General features: G+C 38.9%; 1 protein-coding gene across 1 annotated transcript; it reads left to right on the top strand.

Annotated features, from left to right (window-relative positions):
• Nucleotides 1-7,891: 7,891 nt before the first annotated feature.
• Nucleotides 7,892-8,818, top strand: LOC105311399 (olfactory receptor 140-like). The gene has a single exon (XM_011387379.1). The coding sequence runs from the start codon at nt 7,892-7,894 to the stop codon at nt 8,816-8,818; it is 927 nt and encodes a 308-aa protein (XP_011385681.1).
• Nucleotides 8,819-13,560: the final 4,742 nt, after the last annotated feature.

Raw genomic sequence — 13,560 nt, 5'->3', positions numbered from 1 at the left:
GGATTTTGCTCCGGCTGTCTAATTGTGGGAATTGGCTGCACCCACAGGGTAAGAGTTGCTGTATGGGGGCTGACTCTACTGATTGACATTTGCCCTAGCAGGCTCGTGTACTTGTTGCAACCACCCTTTGTGTATACCGCTAATGGGGCTATTCAGGAGTTGCTCCATTGTGGTCTGGTGCTAGCTTCCAGATGTGTTGGTTTTGTGGCCCCTTGGGAGGCGCTCCCTTGTAGGTCAAGGTCAGGCACTGCTTTTGATTGCCTAGGGCTACTCGATGAGAACTACAAAGTGATCCCCAGATGGTTGTTGCCTATGCTGGATCTATAGGTAAGTGGAAGAGACGATGCTGTAGGCAGTGGTCTGTTATCCCCCTTTCCTGACCTAAGGCAGCTTAGCAGAAAGATCATTGCTCCTCAAGGCTTGACACTGCCTGTCAGTTGCCTGTAAGTCTCTGAAACTGGAAGAGTCTCTGGGTGATATGTGTGCTGGGTGGTGTAGGGACCCTGGGAGTCTCCTGGGTGATTTGAGTAAATTTACCTCTGCCTCTGCAGTGTCAGTTTACATGCCAGTGCAGTCTCTGTGGGTTCCTGTACAAGTTTCCGATCGTAGCAAGGTCAGCTGCTGCCCACCTTGGGCCTGAATGTGCCACCCCAGGGCAGAGGCAGCTGACTATCAATGTGCGGCAGGCACTTTGTGTATTGGATGGGACAGGAGCTCAGAAAGTCAAGGGCTGTCAGGCCAATAGCTTCAGTTTTCTGCAGTTTCTATGTCTGAATGTTCCTGCAGTAGTCACAGATCCAATAGAGACAAGCTGCTGTCTGGGAAAGTCTCACAGACCCCTGCGATCTCCTCAAGAGATATTGCAGCTCGTACAGACAGGAGTGGCCTGCCCACAACTGTTTTCCCTGAGACGCTCTCACTGCACTAGGCAAGGTTTGTTGCCTGTGCAGAATGAACAACCCCAGAGCCAAGCAGGGCAAGGGAGGCTGCCTGTCAATGAGCTGCAGGCACTTTGTGGCTTGGGTGAAGTGGGATTTCAGAGAGACAAGGGCCGTCAGGCCAATACAGTCTCAGTTTTGCTGCAACTTCTGTGCCTGGGCATTCCCCTGCAGTCACAGATCGTGGTGAGTCCCACCGCCATCTGGGGCAGTCCCACAGATCCCTGCGTTCCCTGGACGCAATATTGCAACTCTTGCAGGCAGCAGAGGTCTGCCTGCAACTGATTTCCGTCCAATTCCTGCTCTGTGTCAGCCAAAGTTTGTTGCCTGTGTGGACTGGGAGACCCTGGGGGGAGGAGTAGGGCAGTGACAGTTCACTGTCAATGGGCCGCCTGGGGCAATTTGTGGGTAGGGTGGGGTAGGGAGACAATGGCAGTCTGATCAATACAGTTTCAGTCTTGCCGCATCTTCGGTAACCTTTGCATGTTCCCGCAGAAGTCCAGATCACAGCAAGCTCAGCTGCTGTCTGGGGCTGGCCCACAGATCTCTGAGATCTGCCCAAGCTCCTATTGATAGCAGTGATCTGCCTGACCCTATCTAGGAAATGCATGCTCACAGCTCTGGCCACCAGCTGCGAATGCTTGGCCCTGAATAGGTGCAGAGCCTGGCAGTCATCCAGCAACAGATTGGGTGGGGCAGGCTGATCTCCTTAGGCCAGAGGTTCCAAATGGCCCTGTGGGAGGGGTCTGCTCAGTCAAGCTGTGAGGTCCCTAGGCCCCATAGTGGGGCCAGACAAAGGCACAATGGTGGCTGCCCTTCCAGTCCTCTCTTGGAGCCAGGTAATGCAGACTTCCTCGGTATGGATCCCACGAGAGCCTCTGACCCACTGCCAGTGTCCCGTGCCTGTGCACGGGTCCTTTGGAGAGGCATCTAGGGTTTCAGTCTCCTTCTGTTTCACCCAAACGGCCGGAATCCCCTCTGGTTTTTACAGTCAGAGTTAATAGAATCTCCTCTTCCCTGGGCTGGGCCCTGGGCTAGGGAGCCCCCAAATTAGGCCAAGATACCCTCTCCTTCAGGGGAATCTCTGCAGCCTCTCTCTCCCTCCTGGTGATCCTCTACCAACCGCAGGTGGGGGTCCAGCCCAATTTGCAACTTTGCCCTTCCTGCAGGCTTTGATGTGGCTCCTTTGTATTATCAGACATATGTGTTATGATAAACTGGACTTCAGGTGATCCTCCACATTGGTTAATTTATAGTTAGTTTGGAATTTCAATGTGCATCTGGGAGGAGGTGAACCCTGTTTATACCTCGTCTGCCATCTTCTTCCTTGGTGATGAACTATTTTTTAGGAATGCCTTATGTGGGTCCCATGCCTGGCTGGTCCCAGGTCTGGCTGTGATCCAGGCTCGAGGCTAGGAATAGGACCTCAGATTTAGAATGATACATTAGTAGTACAGCGCCTGTGCTTAAATTATGTAAATATACTTCAACCGATTGTATCATGCCTGTGTGGCTGAAGGCCACTATTGTTCTCTGATTTGTGTGGAGCTATGCGGTCCCCTGAGGAGCCGAAGGGGAGCACAAGAAAGAGAGCAGAAGTACACACAATACTGCGCTCCCCACAATAAAGTTGGTGCCTGCCGTTTCATTCTCATGTCAGCCTCTGTGCATTCCTCCGACTGGGTGTCTCACCATTGAAACCTTTCCTTCTCGATCGGCTTGGCGCTGACACCTTTTTTAAATGCACTGAAATGACTTATACCATTTGTTATAGTTGATTGTTTAGTAGACTCATGTATAGTTTGGTACTTAAAAAAAAAGGACGTTGCTGGGAGTGGTGTTCTTGGTTGTTCCATGTGCGTTATTGACCAAGAGAGGTTATTTATTAAAACGTGGTTATCGGTGGAAGATGTGGCTTCTGGCATCACATTTGAGAGCAATCGAACCTAAGGAATTCTCTCTCCAAGAGTTGAGATGTCCTACTCAATAAAATATAGAAAACAATTGGAGCCTTATTACTTCCAAATAGCAGTCTTTTGCTTCCAGAAGTGATGAGACACTCAGGTGGCTCTTTCAATATCAGGCATTTAGAATACTGATCTCTGCTTTAAGTGTTCATTTTGTCTTCAGTGCAAAATATCGAAGTGTCTAACTCAGCATGTCAGTAAGAAGGACATGATCCAGTGCTATCCTGAGCATCTCCATTTGGTTATGTGGCCTCTCTACATAATCTGATTGCATCTCTCTGATACTTTTAAAGTTCTCTCTCTTTTTCATTAGAATGTTTATTGTCCATATCGTAGACAAGGAGCTCTTTTGCGATAGTCGTATATCTCTGCATCCTTCTTGTAGAACCCATTCCTGCCCCTAACACAAATTAGGGGCTTAATAAATGGTTACTGAATTAGTATGGGAATCAGTGAAGTTTTGGACAGTAAAGCAAATGAATGAATCAATAGATGAATGGACAAATACAAGGCTATGAAAAGTAAGAGAGTAATTTTCATAACAGGATCTTCATAAAGTAGATTTTATATGGTCGTGACATTACTGCAACTATGTCTTATTCGACAACTTCTCTATTCTCTAGAATGTTTATAGATGATATGGTTGCAAGGGCAAGTCAGAGACCAAAGCAATCATATTTGCAAGAAAAAAAACCATTTTTTTAAAAAACTGAATTCTCTCTCTTTGGCTCACATAGAAACTTGCTTCTTTGCCTTGTTTTATCTATAGTGATACTGCCTGTTAATGTACCCTTATTTTTCAGCTTGGAGACTGAAAAAGGAAGTTGGTTAGCATTCTAGCAGTAGAGCCACCCTCATTTCTATTCTTCTATATTCATCACTGATGGCATAGACTAAGATCTTTACATTTCCTGGCCCTCTTGATAACTCTGTCTCCTAGTGGCTACTCAGGTTATTCTCACCGGTCTTTCTTCAGAAGGGACTGAAGTATTATTTTCTGGAACTTGTAGGGGAGAGATATTATTTCCTCCTTGAATACATACTATTATAGCTTAAAGAATAATTGTAGGGGAAAAATATAGAGACAGAAGAAGAGGATGGAGAGCAGTGGACAGGGAGAGATTTTTTTTTTTTGTGGGAAGAAGGATGGTGCTGAGCAATAATGTGGAAATAAATGGGTTTCAAGAGAAGAGAAACAGGGAATAACAACACTTGTAAGTAAATATATTTCTTTATCTCAGAGTATTATATTCTATTAAGATTCATGTTAGAATTGTGATCATGCGCAACAAACACTGTCTATCTGCCTAATTTAAAAAATCAACTAATAATTCTAATGCGTGGTGTGTGTGTGTGTGTGTGTGTGTGTGTGTGTGTGTGCGCGCGCGCGCATGCGTGTTAAATACAAATAGTCACTTTGGTAAAAAAGAATGAAAAAAATTTGTGCCGGGTGTTTAAAAGCCATGTAGATGATAGATAAACATGTTCTCACTGTTTTAAATAATTCATCAATTTAGGTGGCATAAACATAGCCTCAGAGAGAGGACATAATTTTAATAGCCATGGTCAAATGTCATCCATTTTCATAGACAATAATGATAACCCACACCTTAAAAAAAGTTTGATAAGAATTAAAATAACTGCTATTGCCAGCTACCTACTTTGTGTGTACTTGGTGCCAATTATTGAGCTAGTAGTCCCTTTATGCTCACAGCCACTCTTTGGGCCAATTATCTTCATTCTAAATAAATAGTAGAGAGTTTCAGAGGTTGAACACATTTTATAGAATTACCTTTTTCTTTATTTCAATGCAAGGCAAGGTGTGCAGCCTACTGACTTACATTAAACAGATTTCTTGCTCTCTCTAAGCCTTAGTTATTTCATCTGTTAAATAAGGACAATAATATATCTCAGTCAATGTTGATATAAAGATCAAATGGGTCTGGCACTTGATAAGCACTCACACAAATGCTGGCTGTTAGTTGTGGCATCTAGACTTGAAATTATCTCAGTAAATGGCGACATTGTCTTCTGGTGATGTAGTCCAAAAACTTTGGAGTGAGTTTTATTCTTTTTCTTCTTTTCACATCCACATCAAGTCCATCAGAAGATTCAATTGAATCTACCCTCATAAGACATTCACAATATTTAAAATGTATGATCACCATGAATGGTAGATTAATTGAAAAACCAAAATATTATAATAAAAAATTTAAAAGTCAAATAGTTACACGTCTAAATGTTTAATTTATACAATACCAAATATGCAAACTCCATATTAAGTTCATTTGTTATCAGATATCAAAATTCATAAGTGGTCAATTTTTTTTTCTTGTCATGGCGTTTTGTCTTCATATAGACTTAAGGATGGCATTAAACATTAAAGATGAATGTTATAAAAGTTCTCTGATGTTCGGTTAGGTTATGTGAAATAATTGAGTTTTTAGCAAGATCTGCTAATGATGGTGAAATACCCCTGAGATCTAATTAGCCACAGCTAAGAAACTTCACAGAATTTGCCTACAAACAGGATATGTCATATGTAGCACTTGTGAGGATAAAGATAAAAGACGTATCCACCGGTGCCATTTATAAGTCAACAAAGACACTGAACCGTAGTTGATATTTTTAAATGTAAAACTTTACTACTTTCTTGGTGAACTAATAGCTGCCTGGGGTCCTGGCCATGGAGCTTTGTCAGACAAATTCATAGGTGAGTTTTTTTTGCAGGAAATTATATAATTATAGAACCTTAGGTTTAAATGGATGTTACAAATTGCATAATCACCCCTCACCCCCACCAATCTCAAGTTTAAATCTCTTCTTCAGCATGTGAAGCATCAGGGAAGATATAATCAGGTACAACACTACAAACTGAGAAGTAAAAATATTTGGGTTTTCTTTTAATAGATATATATTTAAACTAGAATCACTTTATATATTCAAGTTTGCATCTAAATTTTTCCCCACTCAATATCGCAACCTAAGAATTTTCCTATGATAACAAATCTTTGTTAAAAGCTATACATTATTCAAAGAGACGTACTATATTTTACTTACCCATCTCTCTAATGTCAAACATTCCATGCAATTTCTATTTCCACAACTCTTAATAATTGTGCTGAACATATTTGTACACAATAAGTTTTCTATTTTTAAAATATCTTCCATTAGGGTTTATTCCTGAAAGAATATTGTGAAGTCAAGAAAAAAGCCAAAGTAATTTCTATTTCTTCATAGTTATTTCTAAATTACTTTTATTAATGATATCTTATTCTTACTGTTTGCACTACACGCTTTTCTGATCTATTGGGGGAAGTCCACCTGCCATGTGTAAAATCTTCGTTTTGAGTAATAAAAAAATAGAGCTCTTTATCCATTTACCTTGAAAAGGAAAAGAAATATATTTTTGCAGAATACATTTTATTGTTTTATTGTATTTATTATTTTATTGTATTTTATCATATTTATGTTTCCTTCTTTCTTTTGGGTAATTGATGTCCCCACATTTCCTCATTCTATTAGCAATGCAATTTCCTGTAACCAGGAATGATGGATGATGGATGTTATGGGAGGATGAGGGAAGAAGGTGTGAGAATGCACATAGCAGAAACTTAAAGGAGTGGGGGGATCATTCACATCCTGAGTGCATGAGCTGCTGCTGTATGGTAATAAAATGTAAGGGGAGGGATTACTAAAGACATTTAACAAGGGCACTTTGTATGACTTTATGTGGACAAATACACATTAATATATAGCAAATGTCTAATAAATATTTGTTGAATGTGCGAACATGTGATAGGTATTTATAGTAAGAGATTTTATATGTCTTAATATGTATAGTACTTTATCTTGTCTACAGACTATTTCTGGTTTCTACATTAAATTTCTATTTTTGAAACTTCAAAATAGGGCTTCCTTTGCTTGATAGATCCTCATGTATTGAACACCTCTCCAAGAGTTTTATTTTTATCCTGGTCTACAGAAGCTTTACATTTCCTGAATGTGACTGTGTTAAAATTGTATGTGGGACAGAATTTTGAAGAATAAAAAATATTAATTGACAAACAGCTTAATCTTCTTGAAAGTAAATGACCCAGTAACATACTCTTTCCTAGAGTATATTTTCATACTTACTCCATAAAATGTTTCAGAAGCTATTAAGTGGAATGTAGCTTCCTTTCAAAAGTTTATTTGTGTTTCTCATCAAGTAGAGAGCAATGATAAACAGAGCAGGAGTATGAGAGCACTTGAATTCCTAGATTTATGGGCTTGAGGAGTATGCGTATTCTTACACACGGAGATGAAAGAAGTGTGGCAATTCACCAACCACTTATCATCCAATAGGTGCCAGACACTGCAGACATAATGCCAGGCACTATATAGGCACAGCGAGGAAGCACACATGAATAGCATATGTGTTATGGTAAGTACCAGGGGGTGTTTCTCCAACCACTTATGAATTTCCCTTAACTACCTACCGATGATTGATATTTATTGACCTTAGCTTTCTTGCCATAGTTAGAGCTATGAGTTCGAATGTAAATTCTCCTGGAAGAGGGAATAACTCTTACCTGCGCACAGTACTTTATAGCTTACAAAATACATCTGAGAATTACAGTTTGTAAGCTCACAGACACTGAGGAGGGTTAGGAATCACGGGGCACTGAACAGACTTAGCAAAGTCACTGAGAGTTGGAACCAGAAGGAGAATCCAGATCTCCTGTCTATATTCCAGTATTTTCTCAGTCAATTGCACATCAAATGTTGCCCTGTAGATGTTTTATAGGTGGAAGGTTCTAGGTGTCTGAAGAGATGGAAAGTATTTTGGAGGAAGTGATAAAGAATCGAAACAATTACTGGGGTAGGGGTGCCAAGCGCATGTCTATCCCATTTCTGTGCTATGAAATTCAGATTAGAATCCTTCGTGATTAATAGGTATCATTCTTTATCTCTTTGTAGGTAATTTATACCCCAGGAAGGTGTATGGATCGCTTCACACCTCCCAACAATGTGACCGAATTTATTCTCTTAGGACTCACACAGAATCCACACTTGCAGAAAATACTCTTCATTGTCTTTTTGTTCGTTTTCATATTTACCGTGCTGGCCAATCTGCTCATTGTCATTACCATCTCCTTCAGCCCCACACTTTCTACTCCCATGTACTTCTTTCTCACTTACTTGTCCTTCATAGATGCCTCCTACACGTCAGTCACCACCCCCAAAATGATCATTGACCTGCTGTACCAGAGGAGAACCATCTCCTTCAGTAGCTGCCTGACTCAGCTCTTTGTGGAGCACTTACTAGGAGGGTCAGAGATCATCCTCCTTATCGTCATGGCCTACGACCGTTATGTGGCTATCTGCAAGCCCTTGCACTACACGACCATCATGCAACAACGACTCTGCCACCTCCTGGTGATGGTGGCCTGGATTGGGGGGATACTGCATGCCACTGTACAGATTCTTTTCATGATCAACTTGCCTTTCTGTGGTCCCAATGTCATCGACCATTTCATGTGTGATCTCTTCCCACTGCTGAAACTTGCCTGCAGCGACACCTATAGGCTCGGAATGGTAGTGGCGGCCAACAGTGGAGCCATGTGCTTTCTCATTTTTTCCATGTTATTCGTCTCCTACGTAGTCATCCTGAGCTCTCTGAAATCCCATGGCTCTGAAGCTCGGCGCAAAGCTCTCTCTACATGTGGTTCCCACTTTTGCGTAGTTGTACTCTTTTTTGTGCCTTGTATATTTACCTATATGCGTCCTGTGGTCACCTACCCTGTGGACAAATTGGTGACTGTATTCTTTGCAATCCTCACTCCCATGTTTAATCCTATCATTTACACAGTGAGAAACACAGAGGTGAAAAATGCCATGAGGAGTTTGTTGAAGAGGAGAGTAACTTAAGCTGTTCATAATTTTAAGAATATGATGGCATACATAACTAGGGATGATTATGTCCATGTAAAATGTGAAAGAAAGCTAACAAATTTTTCAAATCGTTGGCAGAAAAAAAAAAAAATAGGTCCAGAAATGAACATTTATAGAGTATCTAATAATGATTAGGCTCTTTGCTTTTGATAACTTTTAATGTACTTTAACAAGTCTTCAGTGTTCATCTGCATAGTTTCAGGATATGCAATAGAAGGAACAATGACAAATCCATAGTTTGATGATTCTAGAGTATGTTTTTCTCCAGTGCCTCACTGCTACTTTACTAAATTCTTCATACATATGTTACTTAGATGAAGTTGGCTTTTTCATAGGACTTTGATCTCAAGACTTCATTAATTTCTACTTAGCTTGTGGGTAAAGCAAAAGAGAGTAGAGAAATTCTTAGGTAAATAGGGAAGGGACAGTCGGGGAGTGAGAGAATCACTACTGAATTATTTTTGATACAATGAATCTACCAAAACCAAAAAGAGAGACCCCCACCAAAGGAAGAAATAATAATTAATAACCTGTCTCTAATTTTTTTCTTGGCACAAAGAATAAGCGAGACATTTTGAAATTACTTTTAATTTGCTCTTATTTTCTTAAATATTCTGTGGCTCACAGTTTTTCTTGAATAAAAAGGAAATTATTTTCTTTTTCATTACAAAGATTTTAGGACCCATTTGAAGCAACAAGGGTAAACATTCTTTTATTTAATCTCAACAAAAAGGCAAATGGGTAGGCTCCAAAGCTGTTGCCCTGTAAGTATGATATGTATATTTACATTAAATAAATGCTTTATTTCATATAGGACATATTCGCTTTAGTTATCTGATTTACCCATGTACTAAACTGGTAGTTCCAACATTACTACCTGCATTTTACAGAGAAGCAAATTGAAGCCAAAGTAAGTTTACTAATTTACTTGCCTCAGTTCATACAATTTCATTTATATGTAGGGTATAAAACTGAAAGCAACAAACAAGATAAATGAACAAAAACTTGTAGACACAGACAACAATTTAGTGTTTACCAGAGGAAAAGGGAGGAAGCGGGGAGGTAGATAAGGGTTAAGAGAGTCAATACGCTATGCAATATACAGATGATGTATTGTTGAATTGTATACTTGAAACATAATTTTATTGACCAATGTCAAAAATGTTAAGATATTCCTTTGTTCTCGTCAACAGGAATTTCTCTGCCATCTGATTATTTTTGATACTTAAAACAACATATAAGGAAGCAAATATGTCTATTTCTAAAATTTAATAAGACAACATTTGGATCTGTCGTATAAGGATACCTTGGTTTAATTTGAAGTTTTAATTCAGTCAAAAAATTAGGCATTAAGTGAGGGGAGTGACTTGATTATTGTTGGAGGCCCACTATGAGGCATACATTTTGACATGTTCTTTACATACTTTAACTCTCTAAATGCAGAAAACAAGATTTATTAGGTCTTCACGCCATTTTATATAAGAAAAAGTGAGTCTCAATGAAGATAAGCAATAAGCTGTTTATAATTCTAAGAGACTTTTAGACTCTGCCTCCTTTACTCTTCCCACTTCACAATTCTCCTTGCTCGACTCATGTGATCATTGGACACATTGTGAAGGTTGTCCTTGCAGCTTTCTTTCCTTAGTGTGGGGGCCACTTTCTTCCCTTCAGCTCTCCTTTGATCTCTACTTCCCAGGTCGCTGGCACTTCCTTGATCCCTCTTGCGTCAGGGAGAAGCCATTGGATAATCTCATTTCCACATTTCCCTTCATGGACATCATGAGAAGTGGGATGTAAAGAGTGGAAGAAATGAAATTCAAATGGTTGAATTTTAAAGAAAGTGACACATAAGTGAGAGAGACGATGGAGGAAAAATAAGCGACTTGATCATTGAGGAGGATGATGCTCTGGGAGTGAAGGAGGGTAGCAACTTGAAGAGCTAAATGTTTTTTATAGGACTTTTCCCATTGTTACCCCACAGCATTAATACTACTTGAAAATGGCTCCATGGTCAATTAGGTTTAGGAAATTTGGCCTATTTCATTAATCCAAAAAGTACTGTTTATTTATCTGGGAGTTAGGAATACAATAGTGAATAATACAAACCAGCATTGTAATAGATGAATAATAAACAAATGAACAAATAACTAAAAATATCTTGTTAGTGATAAGTATGATAAAAAAAATTTATTATGAAGGCGATGCAGGAGAAAAGAATTGGATATAAATTTGTGTAGTTGTTTTGAAGCACAGTTAGAATTTTATTTAGGTCTAAGTTTATGTAACCACATTATCCCCTCTCTCTTTAAAAAAATATTAGGTTACTCTAACACATGCATTTGAAATGGGAACCATATCTCTTCCTAGAGGTAAAAATAGTTTCTCGTGGGATGAAAATATCTTATTGTTTTTATATATAAAGCACAGATATGCATAAAGTGTATAAATAAGTAGTATATCTGTGGTATTTTAGAGGAGGTATATAGTAGTAGTAAAATAGTAGTATATCTGTACTATTTTAGAGGAGGAGGTGATTAAGGGACCAGATGTCTAAAAGAGGCATTTAGGGTGGCAATAATGAAAAAGAGATATAGGAATACTGCCATAATCCGTGTCCAAATGGTTAGGTAAGAGCATGGAGTAGCTTCTGAATGTTGATAAAGGTAGCCCAAGCACAGAGGCTGGCCCATTACCATATCCGGTAAAACTGAGAGACTCCACATTCTTAGGAGACTTCTCAAGATCCATGGTCAAATATGTTAATGAACCAATTATAATCTGTAAAGTTTGCTGTAAATGTAGACTATTTTTTACTGTTGAAGATGGAAAAAGTATGCAGGCTATGACCGCAAAGATTTCTCAATTGAAAACATGTTACTTGAGAATAATAATTGTTAGGGAGTGAGAAAGAAAGTTCTTATTTTTTCTAGTTGAGGTAGATTTTTAAATCCTGAATAATGGCAATTGGGACACCATTTTAATAGTCTTAAAAGATGAAGAGAGCACCTGGTTAGGAGATAGAGAAATTGATTTTGGTATTTGGCAGGTGGCCAAAATGAAGTCCTATTGACTTTCTTCACCTATGTTATCAGATAGATGGATTTTTCTATGTCCATTCTGTTGTCAAAGAAGGAAGCATAGTTGTGGAAAAAATAATTGAATGGTCGATACCATGATTTGGTTTTGTGTTTGTGGAGCATCAGCTTGGCCTGGCTCCAGTGAAACTCTGCTTCTGGGAAAAACAGATCACTGCAGGGGTGGATGAAAATTCACTGGAACAGTGATTAGCAGCTCAGTCAGTAGAGATGCAGCCTCAAAGGAATGCAATTAGAATGATGCAAGTCTGCACATTTTGAAATTCTGTGCCATTCAAAGATGGCACTCTGCCCTCTTTTCGCCCAGGTCTATTACCCAAGGGAGAACATCTTATTAATGATGTTTCCTCTAAGATGCGGACTGGAAACTGTTGACAAATTAAGCTCAAAATACAGCCAACTTGCAGGCACAGTTCTATAAATGATTTTGTAAATGGCTTAGCTGGCTGCTTCTTTTTGGCAACTTTTTCTATATGATGAATTTTAAATTCCTCTGCCAACCACAAGGGTTGTTTCCCATTTAAGTTCTTTGAACACTTAGCACATATATTTTAAATCTTTCTTTAAAATCATTAGAAACTTTGGTCTTATCAAGATGACTCCCCGTTAAATGATTGCATGATTACTTTCCTGCGCAGGTCCTGATTTACTTGCTTCCGCACTCGGATTTGCTAATAATATTGAAACTAATATATCACGATTCTAAGCTCTTCTGTAGAAGAAAGTTTGTGTGAGTACATCCTGGATGGGGCCAGACCTTTACTTACCTTCTCGTGATTCAAGAAAATTACTTGCACAATCTCCACCTTCTACTTGCTGGTACCATCGGCTAATTGGCTTTTGGAGGTCAGAGAGATGACATCAGACTGAGTTTTTAGAGGTGATCTTAAACATTTATTTGTGTATTAAACACTTTCCTATTAATTTAGGCTACTATTTTGAAATTGTCGAAATGATTGATTCACTAACACATGTGTGATTATACATAAAGTGTGTCAATAGTTTACCTGTTTTGTCTATATATGCAAATTGTGGGTCAGATGGAGAGCCTTGAGCTATCAACAATTATCTGCTGATTTAATTTAACCTTTGTTGGCACATTATCTAAACTTAAGTTTTGATGCAACTTCTTTGCAACTTTTTGATCAACTTTCATGCAATTCCTTCTCTCTCTCCCCCCTCCCCCCATGTGTGTGCACACACACATATATGTATATATGTATTTCTACTTTCCTTTTGTACCCAATTCTTTTTGAAATTAAATTTATTAGGGTGACATTAGTTTATAAAATTATACAGGTTTCCAGTGTACAGTTCAATAATACATCATATGCATATTGCATTGTATGTTCACCACCCAAAGTTAAATTTCCTTCTGTCACAATATTGTTTGACCCCCTTTATCCTTATCTGACTTCTTTTAACCTTGATTATTTTGCACTAGTTACCTTTGAGAAAGAACTTACGTGGTTTTTTCGTTTCTGTTTTAATAAGTTAACGATACTTCACGTTTCGGGTTTTGTTTTTAATGTAAAGAAGAATTAGGTTTAAAAAAATATATTTCTCTGTCTATATATAAACACACATGTATTTGTGAGCGACTCTGCCCACAGGGATGGTGTG

This window comes from Pteropus vampyrus, unplaced genomic scaffold, assembly GCF_000151845.1.
Source record: "Pteropus vampyrus isolate Shadow unplaced genomic scaffold, Pvam_2.0 Scaffold1000003783, whole genome shotgun sequence".
NCBI lineage: Eukaryota > Metazoa > Chordata > Mammalia > Chiroptera > Pteropodidae > Pteropus > Pteropus vampyrus.
Note: the sequence above shows the minus strand (reverse complement) of the source record. Positions and strands in the feature narration are given on the sequence as shown.

Excerpts from the sequence above, each read along its gene's own strand:
- LOC105311399 (XM_011387379.1), top strand. The coding sequence starts at position 7,892 with ATGGATCGCTTCACACCTCCCAACAATGTGACCGAATTTATTCTCTTA.